This window comes from Psittacula echo, assembly GCF_963264785.1.
Source record: "Psittacula echo genome assembly, contig: SCAFFOLD_153, whole genome shotgun sequence".
Taxonomy (NCBI): domain Eukaryota; kingdom Metazoa; phylum Chordata; class Aves; order Psittaciformes; family Psittacidae; genus Psittacula; species Psittacula echo.
In genome coordinates, this window is record NW_027664213.1 from 1 (window position 1) to 12,465 (window position 12,465).

The window sequence follows — 12,465 nt, forward strand, 5'->3', positions numbered from 1 at the left end:
GCCTATAGGCCCCCATAGGCCCCTATAGAACCCCCACTGACCCCTATAGAACCCCCATAGGCCCCTATAGCCCCCATAGAACCCCCATAGGCCCCATTGACACCGATAGACCGCCATTGACGCCTATAGGCCCCTATAGGCCCCTATAGAACCCCCACTGACCCCTATAGAACCCCCATAGGCCCCTATGGAGCCCCCCCCTCACCGCTCTCAGGGGTCGCTCCGGGCCCGCTCCGCGCGCACCGCGCAGGCGCCGCTCGCCCCAAAGCCCCGCCCCCTCCCCCCGCTCCGGCCGCCAGCAGCCAATCAGAGCCCGGAGCGCGCGTGCGCCTGCGCGGGGAGGGGGGGGGGAGGGGCGGAGGCGCGCGTGCGCGGAGGGAGGCGACGCCCCTCCCCCACCTTCTACCGCACAGCGGGGTCGCCATAGGGGGAGCCCATGGAGCCTGCCCCATAGATCCTGCCTTATAGAGCCTGCCTATAGATCCTGCCCCATAGAGCCTGACCCATAGAGCCTGCCCATAGATCCTGCCCCATAGATCCTGCCCATAGAGCCTGCCCTATAGAGCCTGCCCCATAGATCCTGCCCATAGATCCTGCCCCATAGAGCCTCACCCATAGATCCTGCCCCATAGATCCTGCCCCATAGAGCCTGACCCATAGATCCTGCCCATAGAGCCTGACCCATAGATCCTGCCCTATAGATCCTGCCCCATAGAGCCTGCCCCATAGAGCCTGCCCCATAGATCCTGCCCTATAGAGCCTGCCCCATAGAGCCTGCCCCATAGATCCTGCCCCATAGAGCCTGCCCCATAGAGCCTGACCCATAGAGCCTGACCTATAGAGCCTGCTCCATAGAGCCTGCCCCATAGAGCCTGACCCATAGATCCTGCCCCATAGAGCCTGCCCCATAGATCCTGCCCCATAGAGCCTGACCCATAGATCCTGCCCCATAGAGCCTGCCCTATAGAGCCTGACCCATAGAGCCTGACCCATAGATCCTGCCCCATAGAGCCTGACCCATAGATCCTGCCCTATAGATCCTGCCCCATAGATCCTGCCCCATAGAGCCTGACCCATAGATCCTGCCCCATAGATCCTGCCCCATAGAGCCTGCCCCATAGAGCCTGCTCCATAGATCCTGCCCCATAGATCCTGCCCTATAGATCCTGCCCCATAGAGCCTGCCCCATAGAGCCTGACCCATAGAGCCTGCCCTATAGAGCCTGCCCCATGGAGCCTGCCCCATAGAGCCTGCCCCATAGATCCTGCCCTATAGAGCCTGACCCATAGATCCTGCCCTATAGAGCCTGCCCCATAGATCCTGCCCCATAGAGCCTGCCCCATAGAGCCTGCCCCATAGATCCTGCCCCATAGAGCCTGCCCTATAGAGCCTGCCCCATAGATCCTGCCCCATAGACCTGCCCCATAGAGCCTGCCCCATAGAGCCTGACCTATAGATCCTGCCCCATAGAGCCTGACCCATAGATCCTGACCCATAGAGCCTGCCCCATAGAGCCTGACCTATAGAGCCTGCTCCATAGAGCCTGCCCCATAGAGCCTGCCCTATAGAGCCTGCCCTATAAAGCCTGCCCCATGGAGCCTGCCCCATGGAGCCTGACCTGTAGATCCTGCCCCATAGACCTGCCTAATAGACCTGCCTACATCCTGCCCCATAGACCTGGATATGCCCCATAGATCCTGCCCCATAGATCTGGATCTGCCCCATAGATGTGCCCCATAGATCTGCCACATAGATCTAGATCTGCCCATAGATGTGCCCTATAGACCTGGAACTGCCCCATTGATCTGCCCCATAGACCCTTTCCTGCCCATAGATGTGCTCTATAGATCTGCCTCATAGCTCCACATCTGCCCATAGACCTGCCCCATAGCCCCTTCCCAGCCCTATAGACCTCTTCGTGCCCCATAGATGTGAGGAGCAGCTGTGGGGCTGGGGGGGGGGAGCATCTGTGGTGCTCAAGGGGCTGCCCCACAGCATCCCCTCTGTGACCCCCATGACTGGGCTCTGGAGCAGGACGAGCGTGGGGCCCGCCCCACATCCTGCACCACACCCGCCCCCACGGCTGCCCTACATCCGCCCCATGGCTTCCCCTGGGGCTGCCCCATATCCGGCCCCACAGCTACGGGTTTCCCCCCACCCACTCCATGGGGGCCCCACCTCCTGCCCCATAGCGCCCCAGAGCTCCTCGTGGCACCCATTGGAACCCCCCTGGAATGCCCCAGACCCACGGTGGAGCCCCATAGCTCATCATGGACACCCCATAGCTCATCATGGACACCCCATAGCACCCCATAGCGCATCATGGACACCCCATAGCTCATCATGGACACCCCATAGCACCCCATAGCTCATCATGGACACCCCATAGCACCCTATAGATCATCATGGACACCCCATAGCACCCCATAGCCTCCTATAGCCCATTATGTGACACCCATAGAACCCCATAGACCCCATAGCACCCCATAGCTCCCCATAGCCCCCCCCCATAGCCCATCATGGGACCCCCCATAGGGCCACATAGCACCCATAGCCCCCATAGCTCATTGTGGGACCCCTCCCACTGCGCCCCATAGTGCCCCATAACCCATTATGGGACACCCCATAGCACCCAATAACGTCCCATGGGACACCCATAGCACCCCATAGCTCATCATGGGACCCCCATAGTGCCCCATTGCACCCCTTAGCCCCCCATAGCTCCCCCATAGCACCCTATAGCCCATCATGGGGCACCCCATTGCACCCCATAGCCCCCCCATAGCCCATCATGGGACCCCCATTGCACCCCATAGAGCCCCATAGCACCCCATAGGACCGCCATAGGACACCATAGCTCATCATGGGACACCCCATAGCCCCCGTGGCACCCTATAGCACCCCCATAGCACCCCATAGGACACCCACAGCCACTATTGCACCCCATAGCGCCCCATAGCCCCTCATGGGACCCCCATAGCGCCCCATAGCCCCTCATGGGACCCCCATAGCGCCCCATAGCGCCCCATAGCCTCTCACGGGACCCCCATAGCGCCCCATAGCCCCTCATGGGACCCCCATAGCGCCCCATAGCCCCTCATGGGACCCCCATAGCGCCCCATAGCCTCTCACGGGACCCCCATAGCGCCCCATAGCCCCTCATGGGACCCCCCATAGCGCCCCATAGCGCCCATCCCCCCCGCCTCCCGTGGGAACCCCCCTGGAGCCCCCCCGCCCCCCCCGGGGCCTTTCCAACGGCCGGAAGCGGAGGCGGGGAAACCCCCCCCCCTCCCCCCCCCCCCTCCCCCCCCCCCGTGAGCGCCGGGGGGGGGCGGGGCCGGATGCGCCCCCCCCTCCCCCCCCCCCCAGGGCCTTAAAGGGCCCCGCGGCGGCCCCAGGCGGGAGCCGGCACCGGAGCCATGGCCCCGCCCCCCCCCCGCGGCCTGGGCCCGATCCTGGGCCCGATCCTGGCGCTGGGCCCGATCCTGAGCGCGGCGGCTGCGACCCGGAACCAAGCCAGGGTCCTGAACCCCTGCACCCAATGGGTGCCCTGTGTCCGTGTGTCCGTGTGTGTCCATGTGTATCCATGTGTATCCATGTGTATCCATGTGTATCCATGTATCCGTGTGTGTCCTGTATCCGTGTGTATCCATGTGTATCCATGTATCCGTGTGTCCTGTATCCGTGTGTCCATGTGTATCCATGTGTATCCATGTGTATCCATGTATCCGTGTGTGTCCTGTATCCGTGTGTATCCATGTGTATCCATGTATCCGTGTGTCCTGTATCCGTGTGTCCATGTGTATCCATGTATCCGTGTGTCCTGTATCCGTGTGTCCATGTGTATCCATGTATCCGTGTGTGTCCTGTATCCATGTGTGTCCATGTGTATCCATGTGTATCCATGTATCCGTGTGTGTCCTGTATCCGTGTGTCCATGTGTATCCATGTGTATCCATGTGTCCGTGTGTGTCCATGGGTGTTCTGTATCCATGGGTGTCCGTGTGTCCGTGTGTGTCCTGTATCCATGGGTGTGTGGTATCCCTGGATCCCTGTCTCCATCCTTGGGTCCCTGTCTCCATCCCTGGGTCCCTGTCTCCATCCCTGGGTCCCTGTCTCCATCCCTGGATCCCTGTCTCCATCCTTGGGTCCCTGTCTCCATCCCTGGATCCCTGTCTCCATCCCTGGGTCCCTGTCTCCATCCCTGGGTCCCTGTCTCCATCCCTGGATCCCTGTCTCCATCCTTGGGTCCCTGTCTCCATCCCTGGGTCCCTGTCTCCATCCCTGGATCCCTGTCTCCATCCTTGGGTCCCTGTCTCCATCCCTGGATCCCTGTCTCCATCCCTGGGTCCCTGTCTCCATCCCTGGGTCCCTGTCTCCATCCCTGGGTCCCTGTCTCCATCCCTGGATCCCTGTCTCCATCCCTGGGTCCCTGTCTCCATCCTTGGGTCCCTGTCTCCATCCCTGGATCCCTGTCTCCATCCCTGGGTCCCTGTCTCCATCCCTGGATCCCTGTCTCCATCCCTGGGTCCCTGTCTCCATCCTTGGGTCCCTGTCTCCATCCCTGGATCCCTGTCTCCATCCCTGGGTCCCTGTCTCCATCCTTGGGTCCCTGTCTCCATCCCTGGATCCCTGTCTCCATCCCTGGATCCCTGTCTCCATCCCTGGATCCCTGTCTCCATCCCTGGGTCCCTGTCTCCATCCCTGGATCCCTGTCTCCATCCCTGGATCCCTGTCTCCATCCCTGGGTCCCTCTGCCCCATCTGACCCCCCTCTCCCCACAGGACTCCCCAGAGCTGCCGATGCCCCCATTGATGGGTGAGAGACGCTCCCAAATGCCCGTATCCCGTACATCCATACCCCATATCCCATACCCCATATCCCATACCCCATATCCCATACCCCATATCCCATACCCCATATCCCATACCCCATATCCCATATCCCATACCCCATATCCCATACCCCATATCCCATACCCCATATCCCATACCCCATATCCCATACCCCATATCCCATATCCCATACCCCATATCCCATACCCCATACCCCATACCCCATACCCCATACCCCATACCCCATACCCCATACCCCATATCCCATACCCCATATCCCATACCCCATACCCCATATCCCATATCCCATATCCCATACCCCATATCCCATATCCCATACCCCATACCCCATACCCCATATCCCATATCCCATATCCCATACCCCATATCCCATATCCCATACCCCATATCCCATATCCCATATCCCATATCCCATACCCCATATCCCATATCCCATACCCCATACCCCATACCCCATATCCCATACCCCATATCCCATATCCCATACCCCATATCCCATACCCCATACCCCATATCCCATATCCCATATCCCATATCCCATATCCCATACCCCATATCCCATACCCCATATCCCATACCCCATATCCCATACCCCATATCCCATATCCCATACCCCATATCCCATATCCCATACCCCATATCCCATACCCCATACCCCATACCCCATATCCCATACCCCATATCCCATATCCCATACCCCATATCCCATACCCCATATCCCATACCCCATATCCCATACCCCATATCCCATATCCCATACCCCATATCCCATACCCCATACCCCATACCCCATACCCCATACCCCATACCCCATACCCCATACCCCATATCCCATACCCCATATCCCATACCCCATACCCCATATCCCATATCCCATATCCCATACCCCATATCCCATATCCCATACCCCATACCCCATACCCCATATCCCATATCCCATATCCCATACCCCATATCCCATATCCCATACCCCATATCCCATATCCCATATCCCATATCCCATACCCCATATCCCATATCCCATACCCCATACCCCATACCCCATATCCCATATCCCATATCCCATACCCCATATCCCATATCCCATACCCCATACCCCATACCCCATATCCCATACCCCATACCCCATATCCCATACCCCATATCCCATACCCCATACCCCATATCCCATATCCCATACCCCATACCCCATACCCCATATCCCATATCCCATATCCCATACCCCATATCCCATATCCCATACCCCATATCCCATATCCCATATCCCATACCCCATATCCCATACCCCATACCCCATACCCCATATCCCATACCCCATACCCCATACCCCATACCCCATATCCCATATCCCATATCCCATACCCCATATCCCATACCCCATACCCCATATCCCATATCCCATACCCCATACCCCATATCCCACATCCCATTCCCATATTCCCTTTATCCTTGCAGCGGGACCAAAGCTGCTGCATGACCCCTATGGGGACAAACCTGCTGCTCATGTTGTGGGTGAGTGCCAATGGGGGGATACGGGATATAGGGAATATATGGGATATATGGGATATATGGGATACGGGTATGGGGTATGGGGTATGGGGCATGGATATATGGGATATGGGATATAGCGGATATGGATAGGAGATATGCATATGAATAGATGAGACATATGGGATACAGAGATGGAATGTGGGTATGGATAGATGGGATATACAGGATATGGATATAGAATATGGACAGATGGGATATACGGGATATGGATATGGAATATGGGTATGGACAGATGGGATATACGGGATAGGGATATGGAATATGGGTATGGACAGATGGGATATATGGGATATGGATATGGAATATGGGTATGGACTGATGGGATATATGGGATATGGATATGGAATATGGGTATGGACTGATGGGATATATGGGATATGGATATGGAATATGGATATGGATAGATGGGATATACGGGTTATGGATATGGAATATGGGTATGGACAGATGGGATATACAGGATATGGATATGGAATATGGGTATGAATAGATGGGATATACAGGATATGGATATGGAATATGGGTATGGACAGATGGGATATACAGGATATGGATATGGAATATGGGTATGAATAGATGGGATATACAGGATATGGATATGGAATATGGGTATGGACAGATGCGATATACGGGATACGGATGTGGGATATGGATATGAATAGATGGGATATGTGGAATACAGACATGGGATATGGGCATGGATAGCTTGGATGTATTAGATCCAGATCCAGAACACGGATATGGATATACGGGATCTACAGGATCCTGATATTGGATATGGATACGCATAGATAAGATACCCGGGATATGGGATGTGCAACATGGATATGGATAGATGGGATGTATGGGGTATGGATATAGGGTATGGATATGGATAGATGGAACACATGGGATACAGGTATAGGATGTGGATATGGACAGATGGGATACCCAGGATACGGATATGGATAGATGGGATACACGGGATACGGATATGGATAGATGGGATGCACGGGATACGGATGTGGGATATGGATAGATGGGATACACGGGATAGGGGTATGGGATATGGATAGATGGGATACCCAGGATACGGATATGGACAGATGGGATACACGGGATACGGATATGGATAGATGGGATACACGGGATACGGACGTGGGATATGGATATGTTGGATACATGGCATATGGACATGGGATATGGATGGGGACATGGGATATGGATACGGACATGGGATATGGGTACGAACACGGGATATGGATACGGATACAGGATATGGATACGGATACGGGATATGGATATGGACATGGGATATGGATGGGGACATGGGATATGGATACGGACATAGGATATGGATAGGGATATGGGATATGGATATGGACATGGGATATGGATGGGGATATGGGATATGGATACGGACATAGGATATGGATATGGACGTGGGATACGGATAGGGATATGGATATGGGATATGGATAGGGATATGGATATGGGATATGGATATGGACATGGGATACGGATAGGGACATGGATATGGGATATGGATATGGACATGGGATATGGATATGGACATGAGATATGCATATGGACATGGAATATGGATAGGGATACGGATATGGCATATGGATAGGGATATGAATATGGCATATGGATAGGGATATGGATATGGGATATGGATATGGACATGGGATATGGATATGGACATGGGATATGCATATGGACATGGAATATGGATAGGGATATGGATATGGGGTATGGATAGGGATATGAATATGGCATATGGATAGGGATATGGATATGGGGTATAGATAGGGATATGGATATGGCATACGGATAGGGATATGAATATGGCATATGGATAGGGATATGGACATGGGATATGGATATGGACATGGGATATGGATACGGATAGGGATATGAATATGGCATATGGATAGGGATATGGATATGGGGTATGGATAGGGATATGGATATGGCATACGGATAGGGATATGAATATGGCATATGGATAGGGATATGGACATGGGATATGGATACGGATAGGGATATGAATATGGCATATGGATAGGAATATGGATATGGGGTATGGATAGGGATATGGATATGGCATACGGATAGGGATATGGATATGGCATATGGATAGGGATATGGATATGGGGTATGGATAGGGATATGGATATGGCATACGGATAGGGATATGGATATGGCATACGGATAGGGATATGGATATGGCATATGGATAGGGATATGGACATGGGATATGGATAGGGATATGGATATGGCATACGGATAGGGATATGGATATGGCATACGGATAGGGATATGGATATGGCATATGGATAGGGATATGGACATGGGATACGGATAGGGATATGGATATGGCATACGGATAGGGATATGGATATGGCATACGGATAGGGATATGGATATGGCATACGGATAGGGATATGGATATGGCATACGGATAGGGATATGGATATGGCATATGGATAGGGATATGGACATGGGATAGGGATATGGACATGGGATATGGATATGGACATGGGATATGGATATGGACATGGGATATGGATACGGATACGGGCCGTGCCGGCCCCGCCTCCATCCCTCCCCTTCCCCCCCCCGCAGCCTCCTCCTCCTCGCCCTCCCTCCAATGGGCCGCCGACGTCGCGCCTGCGCAGATGCGCAACGGGGTCCGTCTCCACGGCAACCGCCTGGTGGTCCCTCGGGACGGGCTCTACTTCGTCTACGCGGCCGCCTCCTTCCAGGGCGGGGGGGGCTGCTCGGCGCCGGCCGGGGCTCCCCCCGCGCTGCTCCGCTTGGCCGTGTCCCGCTACTCGCAGGAGTACCCCAGGGACGTGCCCCTGCTCACGGCCGTGCGCTCCGTGTGCGCCGCCGCCCGCCGCCGTTGCCGCGGCGACGGGCAGCATCCCCGGCGCCGCCGTTGCCATGGCGACGGGCCCTGGTTCGAGTCCCTGTACCAGGGCGCCGTGTTCCAGCTCCGCCGCGGGGACCAAGTGGCGGCCACGGCCACGGCCGGGAGGTTCCTGGACCTGCACGGGGGGGGGAGGGCGTATTTCGGGGTGGTGGGGGTGGACTGAGGGGGGCAGGGCGCGGAGGGACCGCGGGGGAGCAAGGGGATCAATGGGGAGCAATAGAGATCAATACGGAGCAATAGAGATCAATGGGGGTCAATGGGGATCAATAGGGATCAATGGGGTCAATGGGGATCAATGGGGATCAATGGGGATCAATGGGGATCAATGGGGATCAATGGGATCAATAGGGATCAATGGGGTCAATGGGGATCAATGGGGATCAATGGGGATCAATAGGGATCAATGGGGATCAATAGGGATCAATGGGGTCAATGGGGATCAATGGGGATTAATGGAATCAATGAGGATCAATGGAGATCAATGGGATCAATGGGGATCAATGGGGATCAATGGGGATCAATGGGGATCAATAGGGATCAATGGGATCAATAGGGATCAACGAGGTCAATGGGGATCAATGGGGATCAATGGGGATCAATGGGATCAATGAGGATCAATGGGGCTCAATGGGATCAATGGGGATCAATGGGGATCAATAGGGATCAATGGGGATCAATAGGGATCAATGGGATCAATGGGGATCAATGGGGATCAATGGGGATCAATAGGGATCAATGGGGTCAATGGGGATCAATAGGGATCAATGGGGATCAATGGGGGTCAATGGGGATCAATGGGGATCAATGGGATCAATGAGGATCAATGGGGATCAATAGGGATCAATGGGGTCAATGGGGATCAATGGGGTCAATGGGGGTCAATGGGGTCAATGGGGTCAATGGGGATCAATGGGGTCAATGGGGGTCAATGGGGTCAATGGGGTCAATGGGGATCAATGGGGATCAATGGGATCAATGAGGATCAATGGGGATCAATAGGGATCAATGGGGTCAATGGGGATCAATGGGGTCAATGGGGGTCAATGGGGATCAATGGGGTCAATGGGGGTCAATGGGGTCAATGGGGATCAATGGGGATCAATGGGGTCAATGGGGTCAATGGGTGTCAATGGGTGTCAATGGGGATCAATGGGGATCAATGGGGTCAATGGGTGTCAATGGGGGTCAATGGGGTCAATGGGGATCAATGGGGATCAATGGGGTCAATGGGTGTCAATGGGGGTCAATGGGGTCAATGGGGATCAATGGGGTCAATGGGGGTCAATGGGGTCAATGGGGTCAATGGGGATCAATGGGGATCAATGGGATCAATGAGGATCAATGGGGATCAATAGGGATCAATGGGGTCAATGGGGATCAATGGGGTCAATGGGGGTCAATGGGGATCAATGGGGTCAATGGGGGTCAATGGGGTCAATGGGGATCAATGGGGATCAATGGGGTCAATGGGGTCAATGGGTGTCAATGGGTGTCAATGGGGATCAATGGGGATCAATGGGGTCAATGGGTGTCAATGGGGGTCAATGGGGTCAATGGGGATCAATGGGGATCAATGGGGTCAATGGGTGTCAATGGGGGTCAATGGGGTCAATGGGGATCAATGGGGTCAATGGGGGTCAATGGGGTCAATGGGGTCAATGGGGATCAATGGGGATCAATGGGATCAATGAGGATCAATGGGGATCAATAGGGATCAATGGGGTCAATGGGGATCAATGGGGTCAATGGGGGTCAATGGGGATCAATGGGGTCAATGGGGGTCAATGGGGTCAATGGGGATCAATGGGGATCAATGGGGTCAATGGGGTCAATGGGTGTCAATGGGTGTCAATGGGGATCAATGGGGATCAATGGGGATCAATGGGGTCAATGGGGGTCAATGGGGTCAATGGGTGTCAATGGGGTCAATGGGGATCAATGGGGTCAATGGGTGTCAATGGGGATCAATGGGGTCAATGGGGTCAATGGGGATCAATGGGGATCAATGGGGTCAATGGGGGCTCCCAGCAGGGCCGCGGGGGCCGGTATTTATTGACCTATTTATGTATTTATGGGGCTTGGGGGGCGGCACCGCGGGGGTCGGGCTGGTGACGTCAGCGGCGCCGGGACCCGCAATAAACTGAGGCTGGAAACTGCCGAGGGCCGCTTGTGGGGGGCGGGAACCCGCGGCCCCATTGACCCGCCCCATAGAGCCGCCCCATAGAGCCGCCCCATAGAGCCGCCCCATAGAGCCGCCCCCTATAGAGCCGCCCCCCATAGAGCCGCCCCCCATAGAGCCGCCCCATAGAGCCGCCCCATAGAGCCGCCCCCCATAGAGCCGCCCCCCATAGAGCCGCCCCCCATAGAGCCGCCCCCTATAGAGCCGCCCCATAGAGCCGCCCTATAGAGCCGCCCCCTATAGAGCCGCCCCATAGAGCCGCCCCCCATAGAGCCGCCCCCTATAGAGCCGCCCCATAGAGCCGCCCTATAGAGCCGCCCCCTATAGAGCCGCCCCCCATAGAGCCGCCCCATAGAGCCGCCCCCTATAGAGCCGCCCCATAGAGCCGCCCCATAGAGCCGCCCCCTATAGAGCCGCCCCCCATAGAGCCGCCCCCCATAGAGCCGCCCCATAGAGCCGCCCCATAGAGCCGCCCCCCATAGAGCCGCCCCCCATAGAGCCGCCCCATAGAGCCGCACCCCATAGAGCCGCCCCCCATAGAGCCGCCCCCCATAGAGCCGCCCCCCATAGAGCCGCCCCCTATAGAGCCGCCCCATAGAGCCGCCCTATAGAGCCGCCCCCTATAGAGCCGCCCCATAGAGCCGCCCCCCATAGAGCCGCCCCCTATAGAGCCGCCCCATAGAGCCGCCCTATAGAGCCGCCCCCTATAGAGCCGCCCCCCATAGAGCCGCCCCATAGAGCCGCCCCCTATAGAGCCGCCCCATAGAGCCGCCCCATAGAGCCGCCCCCTATAGAGCCGCCCCCCATAGAGCCGCCCCCCATAGAGCCGCCCCATAGAGCCGCCCCATAGAGCCGCCCCCCATAGAGCCGCCCCCCATAGAGCCGCCCCCCATAGAGCCGCCCCATAGAGCCGCCCCATAGAGCCGCCCCCCATAGAGCCGCCCCCCATAGAGCCGCCC

The 12,465-nt window shown here is 56.1% G+C and overlaps 1 protein-coding gene across 1 annotated transcript; it reads left to right on the forward strand.

The window, feature by feature from the left end:
- Positions 1-6,350: 6,350 nt before the first annotated feature.
- LOC308232651 (tumor necrosis factor-like) lies at positions 6,351-9,490 on the forward strand (the record flags this gene model as incomplete). Its single annotated transcript, XM_080639881.1, has 2 exons — positions 6,351-6,368; positions 9,018-9,490. The coding sequence occupies exon 2, from the start codon at positions 9,071-9,073 to the stop codon at positions 9,488-9,490; it is 420 nt and encodes a 139-aa protein (XP_080496007.1). The 5' UTR covers positions 6,351-6,368; positions 9,018-9,070.
- Between the last annotated feature and the right edge of the window lie 2,975 nt (positions 9,491-12,465).